The 15878-nt window shown below is 43.8% G+C and overlaps 1 protein-coding gene across 13 annotated transcripts in view; it reads left to right on the top strand.

Moving 5' to 3' along the window:
* The window catches only part of DMD (dystrophin), a 2094983-nt gene that overhangs the window by 1984426 nt on the left and 94679 nt on the right, over positions 1–15878 (top strand). For all 13 annotated transcript variants that reach the window (XM_032330377.1, XM_032330378.1, XM_032330375.1 and 10 more), the window contains 3 exons: positions 1383–1457; positions 13235–13436; positions 15646–15731. In XM_032330377.1, coding sequence (XP_032186268.1) covers positions 1383–1457; positions 13235–13436; positions 15646–15731 — 363 coding nt within the window. The remainder of the gene's footprint in view (positions 1–1382; positions 1458–13234; positions 13437–15645; positions 15732–15878) is intronic.

Raw genomic sequence — 15878 nt, 5'->3', positions numbered from 1 at the left:
AGTCCTTCTGTCCGCCGGTGGTTCACTAGATATAGTACACTTGCTTTTTCAGAGAGCAGTTGTATATTAATTCCCTGCGAACGATGACAGAAGTAGGGACAGAGTACTTGTCCTCAGGGAGCTTTTTGAAACTGGGTTCCTGAAACCCAACTCCACAGACATGCCAGCAGAGACATAAAGCCCAGTGTATTCCAAGGTTTGCACACACTTCAGTAAGGGCATCATGGAAATGAAGCTCTGGTCTGGGTTGGGGTTGTGGGGGACTTGAAAGACAGGTGGCGTAGAAAGCGCAGTAGCAGACGTCGTTGAGACGTTCATCTGTGATGAATATTACAATGGTGGCACCTTAGATTATAAACTACATGATTATTTTAGTCCCAGTTACATTTTAAAATATATCTCACACACGCAGACACACACGTGCATTGGTTAAGAAATTCTCTCAATGTTAACAGTGCCTCTCTTTGGATCGTAGGATTATGGGTGACTTGTTTACTGGATTTTATATTTTTCTTTGATTTCTAAGTATGCCAAGTGAGCATGTATAACTTTTATAACCAGAAAAAGATATTAAACGGGTGATGGGTATTAAGGAGGGCTCATCTTGGAATGAGCAGTGGGTATTGTATGGAAGTGATGAAGCACTATATTTGTACCTGAAATTAATATTGCACTGTTAGCTAACTAACTGGAATTTAAAAAAAAAAAACTTGGAAGAAAACCCAAATATTATCAGTGAAATAAATCCAAGACTAATTCCTTAAAGCCTGGAGCTCTTCCGCTGTGATTTTAAATTACACAAACATGCTTTTCATGTACCTGAGATCTTCATCTTAAACTTTTGTCTTTTTTAGAAGGCCTCCTGTATTTTCATTTGTGAAATATTCTTTTTGATATTATTGAGAAAACAAACTCATCTGTACTTCAAAAAAAAAAAAAACCCAAACCCCCCAAAGTAGTATGAAATTGCCACTTGATTGTTGGCTAAGTTCTAGGAGCTATTTCAAAAATACATTCCTTGTTCTCTTGAATCTTGTGTAGCAAAGATCCTCTCCAGTAGAACGGAGGCTATTGTCTTGAAGAAGAAAAAAAGTGCCTGTCTGTCTCATCTTCCCTTTCAGGAACAAGGACTGCATGGATGCCCAGTGTAGTTTGTAGAATTTAGCTTGAGCGATCGTCAGACAGCAAAGAGAGTTTCTGTTTGTTTGCTTGTTTTTGCTTATTCCAAAAATTGACAGAATTTTCACCACCCAAAATGTGGGACATATGTACAAGAGATTTTTTTTCCTAAGTTACTCTTGTTTTGTTTCCAAAACAGCGGGAATTTTCGTGTTTTCTGATGAAATAACAAGTGATCTTTGTTTTGTCCCCTTTTTCCTCAGCTGACCTGAATAATGTCAGGTTCTCAGCTTATAGGACGGCCATGAAACTCCGAAGACTGCAGAAGGCCCTTTGCTGTGAGTATTAACCCGTGCCTGAAACACGTGATGGTTCCTCCTTGCTTTAAAAAAAGAATTGGATTCGGGGGTATTTCCACTCGGAGAGGGGAGAAATAGCTCTCATAAGACAGGCTCTAATATAGAATCCCCTTTTTAAAATCTTTTTGGCTTAGTGTGCCCTAAACTGTTTTGTTAGGCTATTCAGAATCTCTCCTGTCACCATTCCTCAGCTACTGATGTTGGATTGATAAGGTTTTGATAATTTATATTTTTGAACTAAGGGCTCCGGCAGCCTGAGTTACTTTTATGAAACTTGAAATCTCTCCCCATCTTCTGCCTTTATTGCTTCTTCTGAAATGCCTTTAGTGGTAGAAGACTGTATCTGCCCTAACCACATTGTGCAAGTGTCAGTAGGTTATTAGCTTGAATGCTGGGGTTCGGGTGGTTGCCGTGATGGAGGACAGATGACAGGCTAAGTTCTGTGCTTTTTGCTCCATATCATAGCTCAGTAGGGAAATCCGAATGTGTCCTGTAGTTCCATGTCTTCATCTCATGATTTATATATAATCCATTATCATCACATTAATTAGAACATATTGTTTGAAGGCCTGTGTGCCTTGATGATAGAGCCATGAAACAGGAATTGCTCCAGTCCCTACCCTAGTGGCACTTGTAGTTTTATGAGGAAGATTGAGGGTGTCCTTAAAGTCTGGAAACATAGGTGAATATACATAAGATTGTTGAGAATGTGCACAGTCTGTTAAAAAAGAGAAATGAAGTGATACCATGTCCATTGCCACACTTTATGGGCAGCTTGAGGAAAAGTAAAGAGAAGGTTTTGAAGGCCTCTATTTCATCATGTGACAGGGGAAGAATGAGGGTACTCTGAGAAGGGCTAGTTGTAGGGGTGAGCTTCAGAGACCCTTTGCTGGAAGAGGTGGTACCTAAGCTCTGTGAGTCCAGAAGGCTTAGGAGGAGTGTTCTAATCAGAAGGAATGGCATGTGTTCCATTCAGGAACTGAAAATGCTTGAGCGTGGCCAAAGCTTGGAGTCCAAAGGAAGGACCATGGTGAAAGATTTGGCTGGAGAGAGAAGTAGGAGGAGGATTGTAAAAGGCTTTTTAAATTATTTCAAGAATCTAGTGATCAGTGGAAAGCTATGCAAGGGGGTTACATGATGGGATTTTCCTTGAGAAACATCATCGTGGCTGTGGAATAGACCGTGAATTGAGGGCGTGGGTTGTGCAGCCCACGAGAGCAACTGGTTGAGCAGTTCTGGTACTCTAAACCTTCCCACACCGTGGCCCGAATGGGCACTGGAGAAAAGGAGAGAATCGGAGATAACTGAGACACATGTAAGAGGTGACGTAGACAGGCCTTAGTGATGAACTTGATGGGGTGGGTGAGGGGGACTCAGGGAAGCTATGAGGTGCTCACTTGGCAGAATGGTGGACTTGCCTGGAAGAGGTGGGCATGAAGCTGTGATGCTTGGGAGAAGTAGTAGACAAATAATATTTAGGATTCATCATATGTAGACTCGGGGAGAGCGTGCAGAGGAAGAAAAGACTATTTAGGCTGTACAGAGGGAATTGCAGAGCACTGGCCATCAGGGGAGAAGGAAGATAATTGTGAACTCGAGTGCCAGGTACTGCCTGGGAGCGGAAGAAGTGGCCAGCCACAGGGGGGCACATGGGCTAGGAGGTCAGCATGGAGTCGGTGCACATGCCTATTGGATTTAGCAATAAGGAGGTCCTAACTGACTTCAGTGAGATTCTTAGAAGCACAGTGGAGGTGGGAAAGTGGGCTTAAAAATAAAACGGAAGCAGATGTAAAGACGGTCGGTATGGCTGGTTCTTGGAGAAATTTAGTTTGAAGGAGGGGGGTGATGGTGGCAGTTGGCTGCCATGGATGGAGGCGTTAATGAAGTGTATATACTTAGAAGTTGAAAGATACTTGAGTCCATTTAAATCATGACGAGAAGAAGAGAGAACAAGATAATAATAAAAAAATGGGACTTCTCAGAGCACAAGGGGGATAATTAATCTAGGAGCCAAGAGAAGGTGGGGGCACCTCTCTTCCACTAACAGGGGGTGGCGAGGCAGTGATCTGTGTGGGTCTGGTAGCTAAGGAGATACGGGGCTGGAGGGTGAGGGAAGCCATGTAGAGGTTTGTTTTCTGTGGAAGGTAGAGAGTGTTCCTCTGCCACAGTTGGGAGTGGAGGGTGATAGGGTTGTGGGTGGGTTCACCTTTCTGGAGAAGAAGAGAGAAGAGGGCTGATTTGAGCAGGAGCCCAGTCTGCTTGGTGTTCCGTAGCAGCACCAAGCTTTCACGGGTGTGGGCTTGCTCCAGGCTCACTCAGTACTCAGGAGCCAGATGGGTCCATCGCAGGTGGGCACATGACAGCTGGGCAAGAGAAGGGGAGATTTGGGCAAAAGAATGGTTAAGTGGTTGAAGTGATGATGTCTGTCAAGGCCGTGTTGAATTCACATGGAAGCTGGTAGTCAGGAGGTAGAGGGATCGAGGGGCTAACTGTTGAGGGAGGCATAGAAGAGGTGGTGTGGAAATAACTGGAAGGCTGGCAGGTTGTGGTCAGAGAGTAGCGTAGCTAAACATTGTTTCAGGAGTGGAACAGGTCCAGGTGACTGGATCTCGGCTCTGACCATTTGAGTGGGTGGCGTAGATGTGAACTTGGATGGAGATGAAACAGGAAGTTAGGGGAGTGAGTCGAGTGATGCACCGGTCATCCCTCCCCCATACTGAAATCCTTCAGAGTCGGGGCCAGAACCAGGGAAGAGAGAACAGTGAATCTGGGTTTCCAAGCCTTTGGGAATTAAGGAGCCTGACCAGAGGTCTGCAGAGGCTAGCAGTCAGTCAAGGACAGTTGCTGGCTCGGGGCTTTTTCCCCAGAGAGGGAGAAGAAATGTTCAAGAAGTGAAATTACTTGGGAGGAGAGAGTCCGCTTTTCATCTTTATCTGGGCCTCTCCAGTCCTTAGCACAAAGCCCAGTGCACACGGTAGGGTTTTGTATGTTTCCATGGAATGGATGCATGAACAAAAGTAAATTGAGGCTTCCATTTCCTTACAGCTTATAGTCTGAAACTGTCGTTTTTCAGCTATATAGCTGCCAAGTTTAAGTGTTTTTTAACGGTCTCCCCAAACCTGCGATTTCCTCAGGGACCTGTTAACATACCATAGCTGGAAAGAGGCCCACTGGGGAGGGCAGTCAGAGAGCTGGGCAGAGACAGAGAACTGGGTGTAGAAAGTCTTCTGCCTCTTTTTCTTCTCTTGGCCCTGTCCCATCCCAGAGATAATGTTTTCCATCGATAAAGGGATAATTATGAACCTGTTACTGTAAAGCGTTATTAGTATAGAGTCTCTTCCTGTGAAATCCTGAAAGTATAAGAGAGATAATCAGCTGTTTCCGGTTATACTTTGAACAAGCCCAGAAATAGACAAGATGGAAAACCTTCTAGTGACTGTCCATCTCTATCATGTTGCTTTGTCCCCTGGATTTAGGCATTATCCACTTCTGTTAAATAATTCTGCTCACAAAGATGTCTCACTTTATCATTTCAGTTTAAGTTAAAATTTCCAGTAGATGTTGGGAAATGGGGGAATTTGATATTATGAAAAAGTTTGGCCATTTGAGTTTATAACCTTGTAGTAGAGGTTATAAGCTCTGAGAGTAGGATGTAGAATTTTCACTTTGAAACATCTGAAATTCTCAGCCTTTGCTTTCTGAGCATGACTTTTCTCCTATTTGAAAAAGATTTAGGCACAGCCAAATTAGGGTGTAGGGTGTATTTACCTAAGTTACATATTGGACTCTCAAGAATGATAGAGTTCCCCATGTCGTATGACTACAGAATAAGGAGTTCTCCAGTCCCTTTATTCTTGAAAACATGTGTGGTCGCATTACTTAACTAACCGTTCAGTAGATGATTTAAGAATTTCCTCTTAATTTGATGTTTGCTTAGGTTTATCTTCCAGCCTTTGTCATTTCTGTGCCTGTGAAGCCATGATAAAGAGCCATTGTCTGTGCTATTGGCAAATAAAACTTGTCCTGGCTGGCTCTTCCAACCGAAGGGCGATTCTACCAACTTCGCTTTAATGAAAATTAATGTTATCTCAGTGATGTCCTGATGCCAGGGAAGAGTTTGAATTACTGATGTTTTAGAAAATATGCAGCATTCCTGCCATTAAGCTTTTGGTCGTCTTTTTGCACTTCGCTATCAAAGCTTCAATATTGCAGAAACCTGAATAACACACTATCCACTATCAAGAATTTGCTATTTAAGTTGAGAGCTTCACCATTGGCCTGTAATGTCCCGAGTTTGTAATCGGTTTAATGTTGCATGACTCCATACTGCCTTTCAGCGCCCTGTGAGTGAAAATTAAACTCGGCAGAAAATCAGAGACAAAGAGAAAATCTTGGTAAGACGGATTTGTAAGCTGCTTCCTAAGGCTGATACCTGCCCCCCACCCCGAGTTAGGAGGAGATAATCTAAGCTTTTTCTTTGTCCATCTGTAGTTCTGATGACGTCCTCTCGGGGTGTGTGTGTGTGTGTGTGTGTGTGTGTGTGTGTGTGTGTCTTCTACAATTAAAAATTTCTCCAGCTTCTAAGAGCAGACTTAAAAATGCAGTTAGCAAAGCATACATATTTAGTTTCTTAGCATGTGGTGGGTTGGAGAGAGCCCAAACCATAGGGCTCAATGTACTGTAGTTGATAAATGTGACCGACACTCTGCAAACAAGAAATAGAGAACAGTTTAATCGCAAAGAGAGATTTGGTAGGACCTCAAGTTGTCCGAATAAAGTCATGGCTGCCAGACTCTTCCCTCACCACGACAAAGCAGGTGAAAGACTTGGTCCCGTCTTGATGAAACCACCTCCCCTTTTGAGAGGGCACTGAGGGTGGCCTGCGACAGGGTTCAGTTGCTAGCAGAGACTCCCGGATCCACGACAGCGTAGCTTACGAGTCTTTGGTCTAGTGCAGGGAAAGGCCCCAGTGAGGCCACAGCATGAGAACCAGAATGTGTCTTCACAGCCACAGGCTGCCTTATGACAAGGTAGCCCAAGAGGCCAGGCTCATTGTATTGTCCGTGCTCCACCAAAATCCATCTTTCTCATATAAGCAAGGGGTGATACCCAGATGCTGGTGCCTGAAGAAAGGGCTCCTGTAACAGAACCTCTCTTGCTCCCAGGGGAAGTACTGTAATCCTATTCCAAATGTGTCCAGTATCCGGGAGGTGCACATTGGGGGAGGAACGGTTGGCCCTGAGTGGTGATGCAGAAACTCTTCAAGGAGCACCTTGTAGCTTTCATTTCCAGTCATTGTTCTAGGGGCTTGCCATCCTTAACCTTGCTTCCAGAGCTGGGTGCCCTCCAAGTGCGGTCTTTGCACTAGGAGGTCTCTCCCGTCCATGTATCCTTCCCCATTCTGAGCCAGTTCGTCCTGGCGGGGGACCCCTTGCTGAGCTCCTAACTCTCCTTTTATTTTCTTTTATGTCGCACGGCCCCATGCTCTGTGGTCCAGCAGACACATTGCTGCCATTGTGCACTCACATCTTTACTATGACAAGGAAATAAATGTGAGATGCACAAATGTCCAGTCACCCAGGCTAACATCGTATGAGTCATCATCCCTCCTCCATAGTTGTTGCTGTGCTTATGCCACAGAAATTTCTGATTGTCCACATCACATTTCTGGCTTTTCAGTCACAGGGATGTGGGCGCCTCCATTTAGGCTTTTATTCCTTAGGGGTCACAGTGTTCCTGTTGTCCGTCCACCCATTTGTGGCTTTCCTCTCATACCACGGGTCAAATAGCTGTTTGTTTTTTTACACGTAATATTGTGACAGATGAGGTGTAGAGCATATGAACCTTTCACCATGTACCCAAGACCTTTCTTAAACCTTCACGGTCACAGTGGCCCCACAATGTTCTTTCAGATTGTTGTAAATCAGTGTTTTTCACGTTTGACTGGGTAGGTAATCCCACAGGGTACTTTGCAGTACAGATCCTTAATAACAGATGTGTCCTGTGAAACAAGAACCAACACATAGCTGCTTCAGTATTGCTCCAAAGATCCCTGGTTATAAGCAGAGCTCACGTCTCTTCCTCAGCGTGTTCTATAGATTGGCCAGCTGCCCTCTTCACTTCTTGACTCTTTTCCCCCCCACTTCTTGCCTCTTCAAAGAGATAATTGACTAAGAGCTAAGGGAGCACATTTTAAGCCTCTTTCTAGGCACCAGTGATGTTGGATTTTCCCTTTTGTAACGCCCATGGCATGGCTTTGTTCCCTTCAGCAACAGTCTGACCTTTCTTTCTTATCATTGATTTTAGTCCAAACCTTCCACCCGCACACCAAGTATGTCCTTTGGGTTCAGCCACTTGGCGCACGCGTATGGAGCTGGTGGCAAGATGAGGCCTAGCGGGGATTCCTCTTCAGTCTCTTCCCAGTGCTAAAGGGCGAGATCGGGTTGGTACAGAAAAACGGGGTTACCCTGTTTCTAGGCAACAAAACATTTGTGGACAGTCAGCTCCAGCTAGTTGAGGGGTGGGGAAGGAGTAATCCATTCTGTCAATCCCTGTGGGATTTTTGCACTTAGGCTCCAACTAAGAGCCGTAATATCCTGTTTCAGAATATAACCAGCCTTTGAGACTCTTAATTGTAGCCCCAGTCCATGGACAGCTAGGGATGGCATTGAAAAAGAAAATGTGGTGAAGTCGAAACACCTGCTAAGTCCCCAACTTGAATGATCTTTTTAATTGCAAGTGGTCTCACAGGTGTAGCCCATTTATCAAAGTGAGAGCTGCCCAGGTTCCTTTGGTTAGATCTCCACCTGCAGGCCAGAGAGCGTGAAGCTCTAGCTACAGGAGATTCTGAATTTCTTGGAGCTTGGCTGATGCATCCAAGGTACTGAATTTTTAGTCGACCTGCTTTCTGCTATCGGCTTATAGTTCCTTTCTAATCCATTCTGTTAGCTCTTCCAGTTCAGGTTCTACCACTTATGGATTCCATTAGAAAGTTCTGTCATTGATAACCAGTATCAAAGCTTGTGGTACTTGAAGTCAAGGGTAGCTTGGAAACCAGCAGCAACGGTTCATTTTCATCCCTTCTATCATAATCCTCCAGTTTTTCTTCAGTAATACCGTAGCCAGATTTTTAGCTAAGGATGAGTTGCGGGGGTGTGGTGGGGTAGGGGGGGTGGGGGGGTGGGGGCAGTCTCCTAAGCAATCTCACACCTGACATTAATTGCACTGGGAGTAGCAGTCAGGGCTCAGTTGCTAAAGACTCACGGAACCCAAGTGAGAGTGTTTAAAAATTTACTGTCCATTAAAGACAATGGCTACAATATCCCGTCAGCATTAAAAGCAGGATCAAAACCACAGGCTGCCTCACAGCCTAGGGTCCAGATAGGCCAGGTGCGAGCCCCGAGTGCCTGATCTCTGGAAGGGCGGTACCAGGATGCAGTTTCTCTCTTGGATCAAGAACTGCACATGTGAGCACAAAACACTTTGGAAACCAGGGAGCATGTAGTGGAGTCTCATTCAGGGTTTCTTAAAGCCTTATGGTAACCTGGGCACATTCTTTCCCCATAGATGGTCCTCATGAGTCTCCCTGCAGCCTCCCTGTTCCCCCAAACCAGGTGAAAAATGTTCAGTGTAACTTTTATGCATAAACAGTAATGATGAGCTGTAACCCATGGCTACACATCAACACAGTAAGGCACTTCTTTTCATTGCTTTGATTCAGGCTCTGCATTGTGTAGCCTTTTAGCAAAAAACATCTTAGGCCAACACCGGAGTCTCTGAGATGAACCCTCACAGTGCAGATAACCACATCAAAGTGCACCAACTTCCTTGGTGGCCAAAGATGTGCTTGGAAAGCCCGTCAGCCCTAACTGTCAGCTGCCTGGAGAGCAGCATGACGTCACCAGCAGCCTTCTCTTCCCACAGGTGCCCGCTGCCTGGGCAAGAGCCGGCAGGCACACAGCGCTTATCCTGGTACCCCCCCGCCCCGGGTGCCCTCCTCTGTCTCAGTATGCACGGAGTAGGTTCCGGGGTTGTTGGTAGATGAACACAGTCTCTGCATTGACTTGTGAAATGAGCTTGGGGGTGATGTGGGACTTAAGCTCACTGACTTTCTGGTGCTTCTCTTTCGTTCTACTGTTCTCTGTGGTAGAGAAGGTAGGATGGTTTTCTTTTTCTGTCTAGTCTGTAAGGGCACCTTCTGCAACCTCCCTTTGCGCTCCACACTATGGGCCTCCACGTGTCCTACAATTCTAAGAGTCGGGCTTCTCTCTGGTCTCCACTTTCTCAACTGCAGAAGGATTCTAAGGGAGCTTTCTGGTCTTCAGAGCCCAAGAGACAGTAAGAGACGAAAAAATCCTGCTTCAGCTCCTCACTGGTAGCATTTGCAGAAAGGAGTGGAGTTAGCATTTGAATCTAGAATGTTGATTGAAATCGACATGATTTGATTACTCGCCACCAGAGTCTCAGTAGCCATTAATGGATCCTATATTCCGTATCACCCACCCCAACATCCTGCTTCATTTTCTGCTTTGTCTGCTTTTCTTGGAAAAAAAAAGTCCTCTGTCCTCTCCCTACCGTCTCTCAACCCCACAGCCCTAATACAGAGAGAGGCCAACGAACGGGCCCTATTCAATTGTGTCAAAACCTATAGCATCTTCTGCTGTACAGATAATTTTTGAAAGAGTGGGTATATTAGCACATGTTTGGGTTTTTATATAACTTGCAAAGATATTCCCTAGTAAGAAGATACGTACATTCATCCCCTAGTGGAAATTCCTAGTTTGAGATTAAACAACAACAACAACAACAACAAAACAGTCTCACAAAAGTGTCTGCTGGTTGCTTTTTGAGGCTTCTAGAAATAGTGAATCATTACGTTTAATGTTTCATCAAAAGATCTCACTGTATTCTTTCAAATGGTCGTTTGGAACAGTTAAGTGCATGTCTCTGTGGCAATTAAATTGTCCTATCGATTTTCTCTCCTCTTTTCAAGTGCGTAGTATTGGCTATGGATACCTGACTACAAGTCTTTGAAAAATTGTTCCACGAAAGGGGAATTGTGTTTGATATGTTCGTTTGGGAGAAATGTGTTCTCCGGTCTTCTGTGAGGGACCATTCTCCTGTTGAATCGCAGCTGGTTTTGGCAAAGCTCGCTGTACAGTATTTCTCTCCTCACTGTGTCGTCTCTGCTCCTGTTATTCCAGAGCAGTTGCCTTGCTCCCCTCTGGAGCTGTTTCTACTCCGGATTTCCTATTCTGTGTGTTACCCATTCGCCTGTGCAGAGATGAGGGTAGACTCAGTAACAAGAAATCCATGCCATGTTGCTACTGGTTTGTTTTCTTCCATCACATGAGTAAATGAGACTCTTAGTACAAACCCAAGTCTGCACATTCTCCCTTGTTAGTTCTTGTATCCTTGGATGTAAGACAAAATACTTATAATGATGGAAGCAGAGTAACAAAAAAATAATAGAAAAACTTCAAACCACCCATAGCTTCCTTCAGTTTACAAAGAATTGCGCTGAGAATATTGGTATTTGGAAGAAAGCCATTCCTCTGTCGCCCTCACGGAGATGGTGAGCTGCTTTTCTAAATGTTCTCACTACCCTGCACCTGAATATTTTGCCTTCTGAGCAAGTGCAGCACACAGAAGGGGAAGGGGTTGAGGAAGTTGGGAGTCCTTTGTCTGCTTACTGGGCCTTCCCTGCCTCCAGGCCCCCTGCCTTTTTGCATTATTTTTTTTTTTTCCATTCTTCCGATCTTTTTCCTACCTGCCTCCCTCTCAAATCAAGCTATGTTCTTTCCTGCCGCTTTAAATAAAGTCTCGGCTTCCATGTAAAGAGGTCATTTCTCTGTCACGAGAGTATTTTAACACAAAAGGAGTGGGACCTTGGCTTTGATAGGGTGAGTGCTAGTCCAGGGCATTTTCGGGAAACTGCGTGGAAGCCACAGAGCTTTACTGGCTGGGATGAAAGACAAAAATCCCTCCTGCTTCCACCACCAGGTCTCCTTCTGGCTTCCAGGGAAACTTCAAAGGTTACTGTTTTTTCTTTCTCAAAAGAGAAAAACGTGCACGACATAGGTATGAACCTGCAGAGGTATTAACCACTATATTCACCCCCCTCCCTGAACATTTAATTAGAACTCTTCACAAATAACTAGTAAAATACACTGAAGCCTTAAATTTGCATCTGTGTAGCATCCCCCTAGCTGTTTACTGACTGGGATGGCCCAGGTTTGTCTGCCTCATCCCCCTAGATGTGCAAGAAATTGACTTAATTACCATTGATTCTTTGTCTCCAAGGACAGAGAATTCAGACCAGAGCTTAAGTGTATTAGGTGTTAGAAAAGCACAGTTGCTGCATTTCCAATTTGGCTAATAAATTGGCTTTAGAGAAAAGTGTCTTCCCATGACATTTGGGAGTAAAGCTTGCAATTTGCTGCAGTTGGACAAGGTTGAGGTCTCGCTTTTGTTAAATTTTTGTCTCGTGGCATATGAATAAGTAACACTTAAGAGCAAGGGAATCCACCTCCCCCCATCTTAGAAAGTTCTTAAAGGACTTGGAAAGTACACATTGTAAAATACAGCTTGGAGATGAGAGAAATAAGTGAGCCTCAAGTCTAAAAACTGAGTAGATTATGCAGTTACTTTAGTGTCTCTTTTGAAAATTCTAATCAAGTGGATGACTTTTTCACTTAATATTAAGGTAGCAGAGAGAATGTGACGTGAGTGATATTTCAAGGCGAAAAATACTTAATGATTACAAATGCATAGCCGGAAATAGAGTTTACACAACCCTAACCACACAGATTAATCAAACTGACCTTCTCTAATAGTAATCTACAAAGGTACTGTCAGGAGCTCTCTCAAAATTTCTAGTAAAACAGATTTTTTTTCTTACTTGTACTAAGTGGAAATGAGTCTGTTCCCATAGAACATTTTAGGTCCCCTTAACTCTGAAATACCCATTTACTTCAGGAATGGAGACTCTTCCTCCCGCCTACATTCTTTACCTACTGCCAGCGAGACTTCACAGCAACCTCAGATCCTGAATACTCTAGCCCTGAAACGTAGAGCTGGGGTTGAAGACAAACCACTTCAAAGGAGGGTAGGGTTTAAACTGCGGTTCTTCACTACCAGCTGAGCTATCGAAGGGCACATGGATAAAGCAGATGTGGTATATGTGTATAGACATATACAGCATATTACACAGCCATCAAAAAGATTGAACTCTTGCCATTTGCAGTGACATGGATGGAACTAGAGGGTATTATGCTGAATGAAATAAGTCAGTCAGAGAAAGACAAGAACCCTATGATTTCAGTCATGTGGCATTTAAGAGACAAAACTGTTCAGCACAGGGGAAGGGAAGGGCAGATAAAGCCGGACAAAAACAGGGAGACAAACCATGAGAGACTCAACTCTAGGGAACAAACTGAAGGTTGCTGGAGGGGAGTTCGGTGGGGGGGATGGGGTAACTGGGTGCTGGGCATTATGGAGGGCACTTGATGCAATGAGCACTGGGTGTTCTGTGCAACTGATGAACCTCTAAATTCTACCCCTGAAACCAGTAGTACACTATATGTTAACTAACTAGACTTCAAAAAAAATTATTTTTAAAGAGGACAGGGTTTGGGTTTGGTGTTCGCTGAAGAGTATGAGACAACCTGACCAGGATTTTCCCAGGAAAGGGAGAAAGAGTGAAAGGAGGCTTTTTCCCTGCGGACTCACTTGCGATCTTTATGTGGCTTTTGTAGTGGATCTGTTGAGCCTGTCGGCGGCATGCGAAGCCTTGGACCAGCACAACCTCAAGCAAAATGACCAGCCCATGGACATTCTGCAGGTCATTAATTGTCTGACCACTATTTATGATCGCCTGGAGCAAGAACACAACAATCTGGTCAACGTCCCTCTCTGCGTGGATATGTGCCTCAATTGGCTGCTGAATGTTTATGACACGTACGTATGACCAGCTCTTTATGGACTCTGCCACGGTACGCTTAGCTTCCAGAGTGGTGCGGATGTAATTAGCATCACAACAGGGGCCCCAGTGTAGAAATACTGTGCTCAGGATGGAAGGTGCCCAGTGCTGTCCCTGTGATAAATCATTTGCGTATTCACCGAAGCCGAAAAATACTTGGATCAACTAGGAGGTAAGAGCTGGAATGTAGATTGCTCTCAGAAAACAAACAAAACCCTGCGATCATCATTTTTCATGCTCATGTTTCGAATAGTAGAATGAGTCAGTGTGTAGCCTTTTCTTGCCTGTGTAATTTGCATTCCTCCATCCACTTTTGGGGGCGGCTCCCATTGGTGGCAGAAATGGATGTGCTCCTGGAGATGCTGGCACACCTGTCACCAGATCTGAAGAGCGTTCGTTCGCTGACACTCAGGAGCTTTTTTTGCCGAGAATGGTGAATTGATAAGCCACACAAAATGAGAACAAGCCCTTTCTGGAGCCAACTTGGCTTCTCAAACCGAGGAAAGTTCAGAGCACTCACCTCCCTTCCTCACTCTCTCGGACAATACTCTTTTACTTCTCTTGAATTGCACACAGGAGGTATCCCCAGTTCTTAGTTTTGTCTTGAGCTTACTGAAGGCCGTTGAGGAAGGTAGCAGACATAATTGGTCTTAATTTTGACTAATTCTTCTTACATCTCAAAATGATGACATGCCTCATTTCATGTGCTAGCAAGAACATACCCCATGTGGGAATCTGGGAAGCTTTTCTGAGAGGAGTTGCATTTCAGCTCTTTTGCCTTTGTTGGAGATTTCTGCCACCTCTGTGATTAAAATGTATGCTTTCTTCTTTGGTATTTTGATAAGGTAGTCCTTTTTGAATTCCAAGACCACCTGGCTGTTTAATTCTGGTAATTATTTACCAGACCCTTGAACTTAACTGGGTTTTCATTGTGGATTACCCTTAACATTTGCTCTGATAAGGGTTTGTACTCAGGTGTTCCTTCACATAAGTTTTGGCGCTGTGCTCTTTGTAGAAGATGTCTGAATGGATTCTGAGTATATAGAGCTTCCCTTCTACCTGCCTGGCAATTATTTGGGGGCAATTTTAACTCCTTCAAGACCTGTGTCATACTTCAGGAAGTTTACTTGTTAAACTTTGATTTGCCATTCTTAAAGAGGTGAAAAGATAAGGAAATCTTCCAATGATCGTAATGTTGTTAGGGCGTTAGATCCTGTTTGAATAAGGGATTTAGTAAATTGTACCAGTTAAAAGTTGAGCATATTGTTCACCCAAAGTAAACCCAGTTGGGATGTATTCCTTGCACTTTTGAAGTGCTAAATCGGAGAATTATTATATAATATCTTTGGCTCTTTAAGCACCATGTAAGGTTCACTTTATTTCTCTAACAAAGTAAAAGCTGCAAATCACTGAAAATCATTTTCTACAAAATGGAACATTCTTTCATTTTCGTGTTTCGTTCCCCCCCCCCCATGGATAAAATGAACCATTTATAACTTTGTCATGAGGAATGCTTTATTTTAGCGTTATATGAAAAGTGAAAGTGTAAACATATTTAAAACACCGGTACAGCAGTAGATTGTTTTTTAATTGCTCTTCAAGATCATATATTTGAATGTTCTTTAATACAGGATATCTTAACATTTTTTAAGATAAATGTGTGTATTTTATATTATGTGTCATGTGGCCTCAGGTGAGTGATTGTTTTCTCAGTCAGGGGCAGTCTGAGGACACTCTCAGAGTGCTGGGTTTTTCTTGGGGCGGGGGCATCAGTAAGCACAGTAGGCAATTTGTTGAGGAACCAAAGTAACTTTACCAATTTAAACACCCAGGTGGCTCTCCATTGAACAGAAGGGTATTTTTTATTCTTTTTATGTAGAGCTACTGTTAGAATTCAAGTAAGGGCTTTTAAGAACAGAAAACTTGGTAGAAGTTCCTTGGTCAGAGTGGTCACGTTTGCGTCACATTCGAGACTGTGAGCCAGATAGAGGGAGGCAGATAACAAAGAAAGTATATAATGAACGGACAGGTTCTTCACAGATCTTAATAAGGCCATTGGTTTCATACAACAGTGGGCAGTAGAGTTCCTGTATCCAAGGGTTTATTTGTTTGTTTGTTTTTATTAAGAAGTGTTTACCATCTATTAAAGTGTTAGTAATTGTTTCCTGGTTTGATTATTTGAAATAGGGGACGAACGGGGAGGATCCGGGTCCTGTCTTTTAAAACTGGCATCATTTCTCTGTGCAAAGCCCATTTGGAAGACAAGTACAGATGTAAGTCTCATGTATTAACTTTATCTTCTTTTATTAACATTGGCTGATTTACCCCAGTTGTAGATGGGGAGTGCCTCGTGTTCTGTGGTGATAGCGGGTCCCCTTGTAAGATACAGAACTGCTTTTAGAGTGTCCTCAAACTTGGTT

The sequence above is a fragment of the Mustela erminea genome, chromosome X (assembly GCF_009829155.1).
Source record: "Mustela erminea isolate mMusErm1 chromosome X, mMusErm1.Pri, whole genome shotgun sequence".
Taxonomy (NCBI): domain Eukaryota; kingdom Metazoa; phylum Chordata; class Mammalia; order Carnivora; family Mustelidae; genus Mustela; species Mustela erminea.
Note: the sequence above shows the minus strand (reverse complement) of the source record. Positions and strands in the feature narration are given on the sequence as shown.